Genomic DNA, 17,484 nt, shown 5'->3' on the forward strand with positions numbered 1-17,484 from the left:
ATCACTTTACAGAACAGTCTTTCCAAATCATTCAGTGAAGAGAGTGGAGGATTCCAGTAACAATGGGCAGGCACATATTCACGTGGTAGGCGTGAAACGGAGGGCTATCCCACTTCCCATCCAGATGTACTATCAGCAGCAGCCAATTTCTACTCCTGTCGTCCGTGTTGATTCGGTTCCTGATTTATCTCCAACTCCTTCACCTGCGGGTATTCATTTTTAATGTTTTGGAGTTTTGTCGTTAGTTTGTACCTGCTTTTGTCATTACTGGGGTTTGAACGCAAGACCTTGTGCTTTTTGCTGATTATTTTTGGTGGTGGAGTCTCTTGGACAACTCTGCTCGGGCTCACTTTGAAATCACCCAGATCTTAGTAGTCTCCTGAGTAGCTAAGATTACAAGTGTGTGCCCAGGCCCAGGTTCCTTTTTTTTTTTTTTAAATAAGTTTTTTTTTTTTTTTGGGTCTCCTCATGGGGCTTGAACTCTGGGCCTGGGCGCTGTCCCTCAGCTCTTCAGCTCAAGGCTAGCTAGCACTCTACCACTTGACCCACAGCACCACTTCCGGCTTTTTTCTTTTTGCTTATGTGGTGCTGAGGAATCGAACCCATGGCCTCAGGCATGCAAGGCAAGCGCTCTACCACTGAGCCAACTTCCAAGCCCCTAAAATAAGTTTTTTATTGTGAAAATACTTTACAGAAGGGTTACAGTTACATGAGCAAGGTAATGAGTACATTTCTTATCAAGCATTGTTGCCTCCCCCTTTGTTTTTCCCCTACCATCCCTTGCCTTCCACCTCCATGACTAAACTCCTCCCTTCCTTTTTTTTTTTTTTTTTTTTGAGATAGTGTCTTACTGTATACTCAGCCCAGGCTACCTTTTCTGATCCTTCTGGTTCAACCTCCTTAGTCTGAAATTCCAGGCCTGTGCCACTGTGCCTGGCTTTTACAAATGTTTATTGATTATTATGAGTGTAATAATTAAACCCAATGAACTGTTAGGAATATCTAAAATGTGTAACTTTGCCCTGTTTTTTCTATAACATTTTCTTTTCTTTTTTTTTTATTTTGTGGGGGGTTGGGTCCGGTCGTGGGCCTGGCGCTGTCCCTTAGCTCTTCAGCTCAAGGCTAGTGCTCTACCACTTGAGCCACAGCACCACTTCCAGCTTTTTTTTCCTTCTTATGTGGTGCTGAGGAATCGAACCCAGGGCCTCATGCATGCAAGGCAAGCACTCTACCACTGAGCCACCTTCCCAGCCCCTATAGCATTTTCTTGTTTTATTGTTCTAATTATGCTTCAGTGTGTTAATAAAATCATTGCTACATGGAGCTTTTCAATCATTTCACTTGGAATTTTGACTTTTTCCCCATATTCACAGGACTCCCTCATGGATCACAAACTGTAGGAAATCATTTTCAGCGGGCTCCGGTTCCCAACCAATCTTCAAGTTTGACGGCGACACAAATGTCTTTTCCAGTACAAGGTGTTCATACTGTGGCGCAGACTGTTTCCAGAATTCCACCAAATCCTTCAGTTCATGCACACCAGCAGCAAAATGCTCCAGTGACTGTCATTCAGAATAAAGCTCCAATTCCTTGTGAGGTTGTTAAGGCGACAGTAATCCAGAATTCTATACCCCAGACAGCAGTTCCTGTGAGCATTGCTGTCGGAGGAGGACCTGTGCAGAATTCTGTGGTTCAGAATCACAGTACTGGGCCACAACCTGTTACAGTTATGAATTCTCAGACATTGCTTCACCATCCACCTGTAATTCCACAACCATCTTCATTACACACAGTGGTGCCAGGGCAGATTCCTTCAGGCACTCCTGTTACAGTAATTCAGCAAACTGTCCCACAGAGTCATATATTTGGCAGAGTACAGAACATACCAGCATGTACATCTACAGTTTCACAAGGTCAACAGTTAATCACCACATCACCACAACCTGTGCAGCCGTCATCTCAGCAAGCATCAGCTGGTAGCCAGCCGCAAGACACTGTTATCATAGCACCCCCACAGTACGTAACAACTTCTGCCTCCAATATTGTCTCTGCAACTTCTGTACAGAATTTTCAGGTAGCTACAGGGCAAATGGTTACTATTGCTGGTGTTCCCAGTCCACAACCATCAAGAGTAGGATTCCAGAACATTGCACCAAAACCCCTCCCTTCCCAACAAGTTCCATCCACAGTGGTACAGCAGCCCATTCAACAGCCACAGCAGCCAACCCAACAAAGTGTAGTGATCGTGAGTCAGCCAGCTCAACAAGGTCAGACATACGCACCAGCCATTCACCAAATAGTTCTTGCTAACCCAGCAGCCCTGCCCGCTGGCCAGACAGTTCAGTTAACTGGACAACCAAACATAACTCCCTCTTCTTCCCCGTCGCCTGTCCCAGCTACGAATAACCAAGTTCCTACTGCCATGCCATCTTCATCCACTCCTCAGTCGCAGGGCCCACCTCCTACTGTCAGTCAAATGCTATCTGTGAAAAGACAGCAGCAGCAGCAGCATTCACCAGCACCACCACCGCAGCAGGTCCAGGTCCAAGTTCAGCAGCCACCACAAGTACAAATGCAAGTGCAGCCTCAGCAAACAAATGCTGGAGTTGGTCAGCCTGCTTCTGGTGAGTCGAGTTTGATCAAACAGCTGCTGCTTCCAAAGCGTGGCCCTTCCACCCCGGGTGGTAAGCTGATTCTCCCAGCTCCACAGATTCCACCCCCTAATAATGCAAGAGCTCCCAGCCCTCAGGTGGTGTATCAGGTGGCCAACAACCAAGCAGCTGGTTTTGGAGTGCAGGGACAACCTCCAGCTCAGCAGCTATTGGTTGGACAGCAAAACGTGCAGTTGGTCCAAAGTGGAATGCCATCCACAGGGGGAGTGCAGACTGTGCCCATTTCGAACTTACAAATATTGCCAGGCCCACTGATCTCCAATAGCCCAGCAACCATTTTCCAAGGGACTTCTGGCAACCAGGTAACCATAACAGTTGTGCCAAATACAAGTTTTGCAACTGCAACTGTGAGTCAGGGAAATGCAACTCAGCTCATTGCTCCAGCAGGTATTACCGTGAGCGGAACCCAGGCAGGAGTTGGACTTCAGGTGCAAACGCTTCCAGCCACTCAAGCGTCTCCAGCTGGACAATCACAATCATCGTGTACCATTGCTACTCCCCCATTCAAAGGTGATAAAATAATTTGCCAAAAGGAGGAGGAGGCAAAGGAAGCAACAGGTTTACACGTTCACGAACGTAAAATCGAAGTCATGGAGAACCCGTCATGCCGACGAGGAGCCACAAACACCAGCAATGGGGACACAAAAGAAAGTGAAATGCAGGTGGGAAGCCTTTTAAATGGGAAAAAGTACAGTGACTCAAGTCTACCTCCTTCAAACTCAGGGAAAACTCAAAGTGAGACCAGTCAGTGCTCACTAATCAGTAATGGGCCATCATTAGAACTAGGTGAGAACGGAGCATCTGGAAAACAGAATTTGGAACAAATGGACATGCAGGATATCAAAAGTGATTTGAAAAAACCCCTTGTTAATGGAATCTGTGATTTTGATAAAGGAGATGGTTCTCATTTAAGCAAAAACATTCCAAATCACAAAACTTCCAATCATGTAGGAAATGGTGAGATCTCTCCAACGGAGTTACAAGGAACTTTAGATGCCACTCAGCAAGATACTGCCAAAGGTGATCAACTAGAAAGAATTTCTAATGGACCTGTATTGACTTTGGCTGGTTCACCATCTCTGAGCAGTATACAGGAAGCTTCAAGTGTGGCCGCACAGCAATTTAGTGGTACTGATTTGCCTAATGGACCTCTAGCTTCAAGTTTGAATTCAGATGTGCCTCAGCAACGCCCAAGTGTAGTTGTTTCACCACATTCTACAACCTCTGTTATACAGGGGCATCAAATCATAGCAGTTCCCCACTCAGGATCAAGAGTGCCCCATTCGGCCCCATCGTCTGATGTGCGGTCTACAAATGGCACAGCAGAATGCAAAACTGCAAAGAGGCCAGCAGAGGAGAACGATAGGGAAACAGTCACAGGAATTCCAAATAAAGTAGGAGTGAGAATTGTTACAATCAGTGACCCCAACAACGCCAGCTGTAGTGCTACCATGGTTGCTGTGCCAGCAGGAGCAGATCCAAGCACTGTAGCTAAAGTAGCAATAGAAAGTGCTGTTCAGCAAAAGCAGCAGCATCCACCACCGTACATACAGAATGTGGTCCCACAGGTAAGCCACTCTGCTACCATGTTTCTCTTGCCATAAGATTCTGAGCTGCAAATATGACTGAGCTGTAAATATGGATACATTCTGTTGTTCCCTAGCTCACCTTAAAATTATTGGGTCTGTTTACCGATACTCAGACTTTTACATTCTTTCTGATTTTATTTATTTATTTATTTATTTATTTATTTATTTATTTATTTATTTATTTATTTATTTATTTATTTATTTATTTGGCCAGTCCTGGGGTTTGAACTCAGAGCCTGGGCACTGTCCCTGAGCTGCTTTTTGCTCAAAGCTAGTGCTTTACCACTTGAGCCACAGCCCCATTTCCAGCTTTTTCTGTTTATGTGGTGCTAAGGAATCGAACACAGGACTTCATGCGTGCTAGGCAGACACTCTACCACTAAGCCACATTCTGAGCCCCTGATTTTATATTACAGTTTTCAGTTGTTAGCTTTATGGTTTAAAAATAATTTCAGTTTTGTTATTTTGTAGGAGTTGCTAATTAATGTCCTCTGAATAATTTTAAAAAATATGTCTAAGTCTCATTTTTCAAGGGGACTTCTTTTAACAAGACTTCAGATGGAGATTTCTGTGTGTTTTTGTGGCCCTTTTAACGGGCTTTTGAGTGAACTTGATTTAAAAAAAGTATCTTCTTGTTATGTTTATGTATTTAATTAGTTCTCTATCTTTTTTGTTTGTTTTCCTCCTGAATTACTAGGGATTGAACCCAGGGCCACAAGCATGCTAGCAAGCACTTCATTTTTTAAAAAAGTGTTACTTATAATTTCAGTTTGTTTTACATTTTCTTAATCTTTTTGCTCTTCTGTCATATTCTGATTTCCCCTGTTTATTTTCTGTTGTCCCATCTGTATGTTCTAGTAGTAAACAAAACTATTTTCTAGGACCCATTCTACTAAATTGGGGATGCAGTAAACTAGTCGAGATTTAAGGACAGAGTCTTACATGCCATTTCCATGGAAATCCTGGGCTTACTTAACAGTTACCAACAACTGTTTAGTGATCACTTCTCTTTGACTCTGTCTGCCAATTAGAAGGTAACGACTACTGCGGACTCTGCTAGCACTCTTCTGGCCTGGGTTGCTTCTTTATGCTTACAGAGATGACAGCAGATGTATGAACTTTTTTGGAATTAGACCCAGTCTTGGTATGGCAGACAGCAAAATGTAAGATGCAAGAACAAAGTGAAGATTCCCTTGCTTCAAATCAGTTTTTGTTTTTTTGTGGTTTGTTTTTGTTTTAACTAGTATTCGTCTGGAGAATAATGGGATTTTTATTTATACGTTCACATTGCATAGATCTATTTTAAGCTGTTGTGCATTGCATAGTGGGTATTGTGTATGTATCAGTAATACTGAGTGTGATTAGAAGAAAATATCACATCATTTTTACTCAAATTGTTTCACAAGTTGTTTTCACTTAAATAGTTCAGTGTTGAGTACGTAATAGAAAAGTTGATTTTATGCTTTTCGTGTTTCATCTTGATATTGGTTTTTGTCTCCACTCCCCTTCCTGCCCCCCCTGCTTCCCTTGGAGTCTATGAAAACTCTAAATAATTATAATAGACCAAGACAACTGAGAGGAAAACTCCATTGTTATGGAGTTGTTTCATTAGCGTTTATTTTGTCTTCTTTGTCTTATGTATTATATATGATGATTGTATTCAATAATGATGGCTCAATAACTATGAGTGAATACCAATGTTATCTACAATTAAGACTATACTAGTGACTTTGTACTAAAACATTTTCTCATTTAGTCCTCACAACAGTCCTACTAGGTAAAAATCATCATTACTGCTTCAGAGATGAAAACTAAAAATACTAAATAACTCACCCAAGGTTACCAAATAATAAGAGATGGCACCAGGAATGAGCCCTGAGTATATATGAAATGATGTCTGATGAGCTCAACGAATTGTTGCTTTTCACTTCTATTTACAAGAAATTCTCAAAGCCCGTTATTATATTGCATTTTGATTATTTGACCTACTGCATATAGAATATTAGTACTGCTAGTTGTTTCAGGACATCGGTGATAGAACTCTTGACACATTAGTCATATACAGGTAATTTAGGCCATTAAAAATATAGTTTCTAATCTAAAAAGTGAGCATCAAACTAAGTATTCTCATCAGACAATGTAGATTACTTAAAACAGCTGCATTCTGTGTGCTGATGTATGGTTCAATGGTAGAGCGTGCTTAGTACCTGAATTTTAGCCCTATCATCACCACAGACAAAAGAGGAAATAAATTTTTTTTCCTTTAAAAAAAAAAAGAGGAAGAAACCGATGTGCTTCTAAAGTTAATGTTTTGCATAAAAATTTAAAACTGTTTTGTTTTTTTTTTTAAAGACATGTAGCATGTGTGGTAACTGCAAAAAGTGACCATTGAAGACCAGGATTTATTCTTTTTCAGTGGTTCAGTGCTGGGACGGAACCCAGGACTTCATATGTACTAGGCATGTGCTCTCCACTGAGCCACATCTCCAAAGCCATCAAAACCCGGGATTCTTGTGTCTGGCACTTACCACAGTGCCCATGACATAATTAGCCCTTTATTAATGGTGCCAGAATATTTTAAAGGTTAGACTGTTGGATCTTCTTAAGAGCCTGCTAATAGAAAACCATTTCCACTGATTCTATAAATTTCCTTATATACTCTACAAGTTACATTTTACACCTTGGCTTAATACTGTTCATTATTTGAATTGGTAGCCTAGAGGGATCCAAAATAGACACGTTCAAATTGATTTGTCAGATGTATGGCACTTCTCATTCTCAGGAAGCAGCCACACTTGAAGATGCTCAGGGCTGGTATACTGTACTAGAACACAAGGAAGCGTTAACAAAAACTAAATGGCCAGCCTTCCTAGTACCATTATTACTTCATTCATATTAATTTTGTTCTTCTTAATGTTATTAGTCAACTGTATTTCACTATAGAAAAAAAAAAACGTTTGAAGACAGTCTAAAGTAAGTTACATAACTAGATTTTGCTGGGCTGGGAATGTGGCTTAACAGTAGAGTGCTTGCCTAGCATACATGAAACCCTGGATTCAATTCCTTAGTACCACATAAACAGAAAAAGCCAGAAGTGGTGCTGTGGGTCAAGTGGAAGAGTGCTAGCCTTGAGCACAGAGAGGCTCAAGGACAGCACCCAGGCTCTGAGTTCAAGCTCCAGGACTGGCCCCCATAAAAGGATTTAGCTGGGCATTTCATATCAATAAAAAAGTTGGGTCTACTTCAAGGCAAATTTACTTGTTGCTGTTTAAGTCTGCTATATATGCTAGGTCAAGTGCAATATAGAATATAATTTCTATAGTCCTTTCCTTCTACTTTTTATGAATTAATACCTATGAATTAATACCTATTTGAGGGGAAAAACAAAAACCTGCCTAGATTAACATATTAAAAATAAAAATGAATGGAAAATGAGATTCACAAGTGTTTTTTCAGCATCATGCAAAACATGTTGGACATATCTGTATATAGTAATCCTATATCTAATGACCTGTTTAAATTTTTTTTTTCTTTTTTTTTGGGGGGGGGTCCGGTCGTGGGGCCTGAACTCTGGACCTGGGTGCTGTCTCTCAGCTCTTCAGCTCAAGGCTAGTGCTCTACCACTTGAGCCACAGCACCACTTCCAGCTTTTTTCTTATGTGGTGCTGAGGAATCGAACCCAGGGCCTCGAGCATGCAAGGCAAGTGCTCTACCACTGAGCCACCTTCCCAGCCCCAACCTGTTTAAATTCTTGTATTTAATACTCAGAGTATTTTATATAGTTTTGCCTCAGTTCCATGTTTTCAGTTGGTCTGAATGATTATTTATTCATTTGTTTTTATTTTTGGTGCTAGTACTGGGGCTTGAACTACTTTGTGTTCTCAATTGGCATTTTAGCTCAAGGCTGGCCCTGTACCATTTGCACTATATATCTGCTGCTGGCTTTTTGTAGGTAATTGGAGATAATCCCTTAAGGAGTTGACTGCGCAGGCTGGCTTAGAACCATGGTCTTCGGCTCAGCCAACTGAGTTGCTAGGATAATAGGTGTGAGCTTGCCAGTGCCCAGCCCCCTGAATCACTTTCTTGATTTGGCTTTGTGTAACATTCAATATTAGGTGTTGGGGTTTTTTTGTGTGTGTGTTTTTTTTGGTGCCGGTCCTGAGCCTTGAATCCAGGTCCTGGACGCTGTCCCTAAGCTTTTTTGCTCAAGGCTAACGTTCTACCAGTTGAGCTACAGCTACATTTCTGGCTTTTTTGTGATTAATTGGAGATGAGAGTTGCAAGAGCTTTCCTGCCCATGGTGCTTTAAACTGAACTCATCAGATCTCAGCCTTTTGAGTAGCTAGGATCACAGGTATGAGGCACCAGCGCCCAGCAATATTGATACCTTTGATCTCTTTCTTTCTTCAGTAAGCAGACTGTAGTTGTAGTTGCAAAGGGACACTGTTTAGTCACAGGCTATAGGAAACTTTGTCAGAAACCACAAGAATAGAATTTTAATGTTTTAAAACTCTATTGCTAAGATTTGTACATCACAAGCACATTATCATAACTAAGAAAGACATTACCAGTAAACATACCTATTTGTATTTCTTTGGATTTTTACAAAATAGGGTAAATGTATTTTTGTTATCTAGAGTTATACTCAGTAAGAGGAAAAACCTTGGTAGAGATTGAATATCCCTTATCCAAAATACTGGCAACCAAAAGTGGTTTAGAAGTTAAACTTCTTTCCAAATTTGGAATATTTGCATAATATAATGAGATGTTGAGTACAAGGTTTATATTTAAATACAAAATTCACTTCTAATATAGCCTACAGGTAATATTATATAATTTGTTAATCATTTTTTTGCATAGTAACAACTTTACAGTATAGAAACTTGCGCTTGTGGAATTAGGTTGGCACTCAAAAAATTTTCAGGTTTTGAACCAGTTTGATTTTTAGATTTTTGGATTAGGGGTGTTCAGCCCATAGTTTAAGGAAGTGAAAGAAAGCAGGGGTACTAGTAGTTCATGCCTATAGTCCTAGCTACTCCTCAGGAGGCTGCGATGTAAGTATTGGGGTTTGCAGCTACCCAAGCAGTAAAGTTTGTGAGACTCTTAACCAATTAACCACCAAAAAGCCAGAAATAGAGGTTTGGCTCAAATGGTGGAGCACCAGCCTTGAGTGACAATGCCAAGGGAGAATGTGAGGTGTTGAGTTCAGCTCCCAGTACTGGCATGTTATAGGCTGAGGCCTGGTTCAAGTAAGTGATAAAGCACCAGTGGTGAATGAGCACACCAACAGAGTGTGACCCTTTAGTTCAAGCCCTAGTATTGATAAATACATACATACACATACACACACACACATATATCTATATATATGGAAGGAGCGAATAAAATGAGGAAATGGTAGAGCTATCAGTCTTAGGTACTATCTAATACATAAACCTCATGTCTAAAAATTGAAGTTCCCACATTCACAAGTTTTTCCCCACCCCTCAGTAATGTCTGTACATTTAGATTAAGTGTAATCCCTGGTTTTGATTTTTGTTTTTTTCTGTTGATACTGGCGCTTGAAATCCAGGCCTCAGGTTATTGCTGGCTTTCTGCCAACTTGAGCCATGCCTCCACTTCCAGCTTTTTGCTAGTTTAATTGGAGGAAAGATCCTTGAAGATATGTCTGCCTACACTGGGTTCTAGCCACGGTCCTCAGATCTCCGCCTTGTGCGTAGCTAGGCTTGTGGGTCTGAGCCACAGGCAAGTAGCTCATCTCTTTTTCTTGAGTCAGGGTCTCATTGAGCAGTCTGAGGTAGCCTTGCACTCTCAGTCTCTCTCAGCCTTCTGAGAGCTAGCATTACAGCTATGGCCTACTATACCTGATTTGCAAGTGTGATCCCTTTTATGTCACATGTAGAACTAGGTTTACACCTAGTTCCCTACAGTGTTTTGAAAATCTCTCTCACGTGTCCTTTCAAATGCCCTTTCCCCATAGGTCAGCGTGGCTGTAGGTGTCACACCTGCCCGTTCACCAGCCTCTCTCCTTTGCCTGGCTCCACTCTCGCTTTTGAACTGTAGCTAAAATTGAACAGGGTATCTCATTATTGCTTTGAATTTCTTTTCGCAAGACTAGATTATGACTGTAATTTTCTAACACATTGTATTTTTAAATTTTAGTCTTATTCCTGTTTTTAAAGTTTAATATTAGTGAGGTTTTAAGAGATCAATTCGGAGCATTATCTGTAGCATCTAGCATGTTAGGCATAGTTCAGTCTTGAAAAGATGACAAAAGAAATCAAGATGATAAATTATCCTAAAAAATTTATAAGATTATAAAGGGTGTTAACAAAAAGCAGTATTTTTTCTAAAACATAAGGTATAACCTATACTAGCATTTTTAGTTCATTTTTAATTGCAGAAAAAGCCAGGATTCTTTCCTATCCTTTGTGTAATTTTATATATCTGTTCATCCACTGAAGTTGTGCCTTCTCCATCTTGATGTTAACAAACTTGTAATTTGAAAAATATTTAACTCTTAGTAAAGCAGAGCTGTGATACAAAATATTATCTGATTCTCGAGCAGTACAGTACTTGTGAAGCCCCAAGTGCAAGCTCCAGTACTACCAAAACAAAACAAAAAAGAAGTCTAGTTATAAGCAGAGGACTGCCAGGCCAATGAAATACTTCATTTAACTGGTAGTAATGGAGAGAACCAACAGTTTTATTCAGAGGAATTTGATAACTATGACAAGTATATTCTTCAATTAAAATGCAGATGTATTTGTAGCTTCTTGCTCATTTTAAAAGACAACTACTTAAATACACAACTGGAGAACACTGACCAAGTTTTGTTTTTGTTGTTGTTTTAGCTTATGTTAGTTATACAGAGAGTGATTTAATTATAGTATTATATATAGCCTTATGTATGTCTGGTCTTTTAGTCTCACATTCTCAGCAGCTTTAACTTAATGTTTCCCCCCCCCCCTTTCCCAATGTTACCTTATAAATGAACAAACATATCTCCTGTTTTCCCAAAGTTTTAATTTAAACAGTTCCTGAAACTAATGTGTTATTTCTTTGTGAAACAATAACTAAGGTGTTATTTCTTTGTGAGACAATATTATATTTTTCCTTGGAAATACTTCAAAATATGCTACTTTTGAAAGTTGTTTTAACCTATGTTGTATGTATTAGGGGTATTCAGAGAGAATGGGATAAGATATGGAAAAAATATTGTGGCCCACATCTTGGTGCAGTCTGTATTCCCAGCTCCCACTTGGGAGGTTGAGGCATGAGGATTTCAAGTTCATGGACCACATAGTCTAATCCTGCCCATCCCCCCCAAAAGAAAGAAAAGGTTGAAAACCATGCGTAAGTTATGTTTAAAAGACTTTGGCCTACAATTAGAATCCATTTACTAGTATTATCCATCAAAGGTATAATTAAGATGAGCGTGGTAGTACAGCTCTAGGGAGACAGGGGCAGGAAGATCTTCAGTTGTGGATAGCTGAGCTATATGGTGAGTCTAAGACCAGGCCAGAGCTGCATAGCAAGAGCCTGTCTCAAAGAAAATCAAAGGCTCAAGGTAGCTTGTGCTAAAGAGCTCATCTGGTATGCGTAAGGCCACAAGTTTGAACCCAGCACTGCCTAAAAATAAGATTGTTAGACAGTTTACCGCAAATTATTTGATATGATATTCTACTTGTGGTTGTAACAATTTTTGTGGGGGGAAGGAGACTCGTGTGTTGGTACCAGAGCTTGAACTGGGAGTTTTAACTTCTCGATCTACTTTCTTGTTCATAGTTGGCACTGTAACATTTTGAGCCACTCCTTCACACCTGGCTAATTGGAGATGTAATCTGACAGACTTTTCTGTCTGACCTGGCTTTAAACCACAATCCCCCACATCTCAGCTTCCTGAGTAGCTAAGATTACAGGTGCAAGCCACTGGTGTCAGGTTTGATTATAGCTGTCAATTTAATCATCTGGAATTTTATGCAAATATTGTGCCGTGTTACAGAAGGCGTGCCAAGGACAGGACAGTCACATGTCCTTGATAATGGTCACAATAATATATAATCTTGCTCCTGTGGTTCCATATTAACTAGAGACTCATATTTAAATATTTTGAAGAAAATTGACTTAAAACTGCAAAATGTAAATTTCCTGTTTGGATTGCAAAGCTCTTCTATCCAGCCTAAGACTGTGTATGAAATACTGCTGTCAGCGTCGTGTCACACACTCGGTCTTTGTGCTTTTCCTCAGAACACTCCTCTGCCACCTTCACCAGCTGTGCAAGTGCAGGGCCCGCCTAGCAGTTCCCAGCCGTCTCCACTCAGTGTGTCCAGTCAACATGCAGAGCCAATGAGAAAACCCGGCCAGAACTTCATGTGTCTGTGGCAGTCTTGTAAAAAGTAAATGGCAGTTTTATTTGATATGCAAATGTATTCTTTGGTTGAGAATGCTTTCATATTTAAATGTGTCATAATGTATAGTTTCATGAAAATTTCCCTTGATATCACTAACTTAGCAAAAATGTGTTTTGTGATCTAATGGCACTTTTAGCTAGGAATTTTATAGTAATGGTAGTAACATCGTCATTGCTTAATGGTTGGTTGATTGATTATGTGTTTGGCTATGAAAAAGAGATGGATTTTTAAAAGTAACTTGAACTTACTGGCAGGCAGAGAATCTTTGTATAGTAGAAGTTTGGAAGGAATCGTCTGTTAGGGAATGAATGACTTGTCTTAAATTTAAGTGGGAGATATTTACTCAAGGAAAATTGTGGAAAGAGCCATTCTAGCTCAGTTTACTAACTCTGAGACTGTGACTTTTATCTCAGTAGAACATATTCTTCATGTCTTCATAGATATCAAACATTCCATTTCAATTATTCATGTTTTATATCATAGACAATTATATTCCATGATAAAATTCATGAATAGATTTGTGATTAGCCTAAGGATTAGTGTAGCTTAGTATACAAAATTTCTTCAGCACAGTGGTTTATCAAACTTTAAATCTCAACTCAATCATGGAGTCATGAAATCATTTTAGTGTGACGTAACCAGTGGATTATTTTTCTAAAAAAGAAGAATAAATTACAGAAAGAGAGAAAATATAGATACAGATACAGTTAGTAAGGGTAAGAATTGGTTCTAATCATCTGTGCATATAAAACATATATGTATATCTATTTGGTCATGGTATATAATCTATGTCAAAGAAGTTCTTTAGCTGTCTCATTATTTCCTCATTCATTTAGAAAATTAACTCTCCATTTCTTTCCTTCTTATCTAGTTACTTATTTATCTTTTCAAATTTTGTATGTGTGAGGTGCTAGAGAAAGAATTCATGAGCTTGTCCTTGTTAAGGAAGTACTCCATCCCGGAGCTACACCCCTAGCCTTCTTTCCTGGTGTCCTTTTAGTGTATGTTGTAAATTAATCTGAAACTTCCTTACGGGTATCCTTTTCTTTCTTTTATTCTTTTTCTCTGTTTTCTTCTCTCTCTCTCTCTCTCTCTCCCTCTCGCTCTCCCTCCCTCCCTTCTTCCCTTCCTTCCCTTTCCTTTTGAACTCAAGACCTCAGGCTCTCAAGGCATGCCCCCGACCATTTTATTTTTTCAGATAGCATCTCACTTTTCTTGCCCAGGCCAGCATGAACTTCGATCCTTCAATACTTTACTCAATACTCTTGGTTCATATCTCTGTACCCAGTTTTTATTGCTTGAGGTGGGATCTTATTAAAACGTTCTTCTGAGGCAGGCCTTGGACTGCAGTCTTTCTGATCTCTACCTTTCAGCTTGCTAGGATTATGAGCATGATACACTACCCTGGGTATTGGTGTCAAATATCCTTTTTCCATTTGTTTTGAGGTTTTATTTTCCAGTGGTAAATAGTAAGTAGCTGGCCAGTGTAGTTAGTCTACAGAAGCTCTTTATTTAAAAATCTTAAACTGCTTTAGAATAGGAGGTATAACTGTTATAGATGGAGTTGGTTTTTTGTTTTTTTGTTTTTTTGGTTTTTTTTTGTTTTTTTGTTTTTTTGCCAGTCTTAGGGCTTGAACTCCAGGCCCAGGCGCTGACCCTGAGCTTCTTTTGCTCAAGGCGAGTGCTCTACCACTTGAGCCGTGGCTCCACTTTTGGCTTTTTTTGTTTGTGTGGAACTGAGGAATTGAACCTGGGGCTTCATGTATGCTAGGTGAGTACTCTACCACTAAGCCATGTTCCCAGCACTTTAGATGGAGTTCTTATAGTGTGTAGAGAAAAAAATATAAAACAGGTAGTAACCTAGTTGTGCACCTGATTATTAGGACCATGTCCTAGTAATGATGTACTTGGTCTTTTTAAGTAAGATTGAATAAGGCTTCTTAGAATTTCTCATTTTTCCAAGCCATAGTTTTTAAGTAGTACCTTGCTAATAGATTAAGTCAGATTCTGCAAATATTTATTAAGCAGACTATCAAGACCCCATGTGCTAAGAGCTCCAAATTCAGAGGTAAATCCCAGGCCACAGTGAGAATGTTCATATCCCTGCATGCTCTCAAGTTCATGGAATTAAAAGCAACTTGGGGAATGTACTTAATCTGGATTGTAACAACACTTGCTACTAAATAGTCTTGTAGTTACAGTTCTCCTTCTCTATTTAATATGGTTTCTTCTGAGTCACTTGTTGTTACATATGAGCAACTTGGTGTTTTCTATTCTAAATATATAAATCTGAAACATAGGGACCGCACCCTTTAAATATTCCCCACCATACCACATTTGAATGCCCATGCAACAAACCACTACTCCCTTCATTCAGTATTACAGATTCTTCCAGTATCCAATCTTTGCATTTTCCAGTGACCATTTGTTCATTTAGACATTGGTAACTCAAGATTCAAACATTGCCTCTAGATGATTAAGTTATAAATCCCTTTGGATTTGTAGATTACATCTCCATCTATCTCAACTTTTCCTTCCTAAATTTTTGTTGGAAAAAACAGATAATTTGACCATGTTCATCTGGAGTTTGCTTGATCAAATTCTGCTTTGATTTTTTTTTTTTTTTTTTTTTGGTTGTGGGGCTTGAACTCTGGGCCTGAGCACTGTCCCTCAACTCTTCAACTCAAAGAGAGCACTCTACCACTTGAGCTATAGCGCCACTTCCAGTTTTCTGGTGGTTTATTGGATATAAGAGTTTCACAGACTTTCCTGCCTGGGCTGACTTTGAACCGCTATCTTCAGAGCTCAGCCTCCTGAGGCGTGAGCCACCTGTTCCCAGCTTCTGCTTTGATTTTTATGAAGACTTCTTCCATCAAGAGATAGATACTACCTTGTCTCTTTCTGTCTTTCATTGAGGATCATTGCCTAGAACATAATTTCTTTAAGCACAAAAAATATAAAAGGATCTCTTATTAAGTATTTGGGATTCTGACAAAATTCCTGGAGGAAAGGCAAAATAGATGCTTATTATCCCTCTCATTTATCAGTGTTTGTAGTAATGAGTTGCTCACTGACTCTCTGAAGATAGTCATGAGGTGTGGCTTTTGTAGGTTTTATTTGTGGTATCTGAACTGAAGATGAGAACGTATCTGAGCTATTTTAACCCATTGCAAGACTCATACCCTTTGGGTATTCTAATTGTGCCATGTGGGGCTAGCAAAAGTCTTTTCAAGCCAATTTTCAAGTCTGTTTACATAATGATCCTAACATATATTTGACAGTTTTCTGTTACACAAGATGGTTTGTTAATTGTTTTCTTTTTCTATTTTAATTTTATTGTGTACTGTTCCCTGCCCCACAGCTGAAATCAGCTTTTCCTAAGGACTCCTAGGGTTTTTTGTTTTGCTTTTGTTTGGGTTGTGTTTTTTGCCAGTCCTTGGGCTTGAACTCAGGGCCTGGGCACTGTCTCTGAATGGCTTTTGCTCAAGGCTAGCACTCTACCACTTGAGCCACAGCACCACTTCCAGCCTTTTCTGTTTATGTGGTACTGAGGAATCGAACCCAGGGCTTCATGCATGCTAGGCAAGCACTCAACCACTGAGCCACATTCTAGTTCTCTTAGAACAGAATGGGCAGGAAGTAGTCCAGGTATGAGGGGTTTCTTCTAAGGTGAAGTATTAATCCATAATCCATTTTCTGTTGCTATCACCACAGAGTGGTGAATTAATAAAGAAATATATGTCTTACAGTTTGGGACACTGGAAAGTCCAAAGCCAAGAGTTCACACCTAATGAGTCCCAAGACAGCCCAAGAAGCCAGAAGTAGAGCTATGGCTCAAATGTTATGGAACCAGCCTTGAGAAGGGGAAGGGAAGAAGAGAGAGAGAGAGGAAGAGAAATGAGAGAGGGGGTGGTTAGAAGAAGAGAGAAGAGAGATCTGAGGATATGGTTTGAAGCCAGCCCAGACAGGAAAGTCTGTGAGACTCACGTCCAGTTAACCAACAGAAAACGGGAAGTGGAGCTGTGCCTTCAATGGTAGAGCGCTGGACTTAAGCAGATAAGCTCAGGGGCAGTGCCCAGGCCTGCCTGGAGTTCAGGACCCAGGTCTGGTATCAAAAAAAAAAAAAAAAAAAAAAAAAAAAAAAAAAAAAAAGCTGCATTCTACCTTGTAAAATATTTAAATTTGAAAACTATCCTTCTAAAAGGATAGGTGTAGTTTTCAGTGTATATACCCCCCAAACCTTTTTCAAATACAACTGTATTTTGTTTTTTTATTTTAAACTTTGATATTCATTGATGGAGAGTATATGCTAAAATTTTAATGTCAACAGATGGATCTCTCCTCATACTTTATACTGAGTACCAAGAATTCTTTTTTACCAATGTGAAAGGTTTTACAATATAAATATTTAATCTATGTTGGTAAATAGATCTGCTTATTCTTCTTTGACAGGATTTCTCTTGAATTATGAAGACATTTATTTCCATAAATATAATGTTCCTGTACTGTAATTTTCTTTAATAGTATATCATTTTAATGTAGAATCAGGGTTTGGTTTTGTTATTTGTTATTACAAATATAAGTAGCTGTAGTGAGCAATTTTGTCCAAATAGTTTCTACAAATATTTCAGTTATAAAAGTCTAAATTAAAAGTTCTGGGTCAAATAGTATACTTTTTGAAAAAAATTAAATAAGTTGATAGACCGACACTGGTGGCTTACACCTGTAATTCTAGCTACTCAGGAGGCTGAGATCCGAGGATCACGGTTCAAAGCCAGCCCAGGCAGAAAAGTCTTTGTGAGACTCTTA

General features: G+C 39.5%; 1 protein-coding gene across 2 annotated transcripts in view; it reads left to right on the forward strand.

The window, feature by feature from the left end:
• Arid2 (AT-rich interaction domain 2) overlaps window positions 1–17,484 on the forward strand; it is a 154,847-nt gene that overhangs the window by 120,096 nt on the left and 17,267 nt on the right. For both annotated transcript variants that reach the window (XM_070039359.1, XM_070039355.1), the window contains 3 exons: window positions 13–209; window positions 1,374–4,240; window positions 12,512–12,660. In XM_070039359.1, the coding sequence (XP_069895460.1) occupies window positions 13–209; window positions 1,374–4,240; window positions 12,512–12,660 (3,213 nt within the window). The remainder of the gene's footprint in view (window positions 1–12; window positions 210–1,373; window positions 4,241–12,511; window positions 12,661–17,484) is intronic.

The sequence above is a fragment of the Dipodomys merriami genome, unplaced genomic scaffold, assembly GCF_024711535.1.
Source record: "Dipodomys merriami isolate MVZ:Mamm:240054 unplaced genomic scaffold, mDipMer1.0.p SCAF_10, whole genome shotgun sequence".
Taxonomy (NCBI): domain Eukaryota; kingdom Metazoa; phylum Chordata; class Mammalia; order Rodentia; family Heteromyidae; genus Dipodomys; species Dipodomys merriami.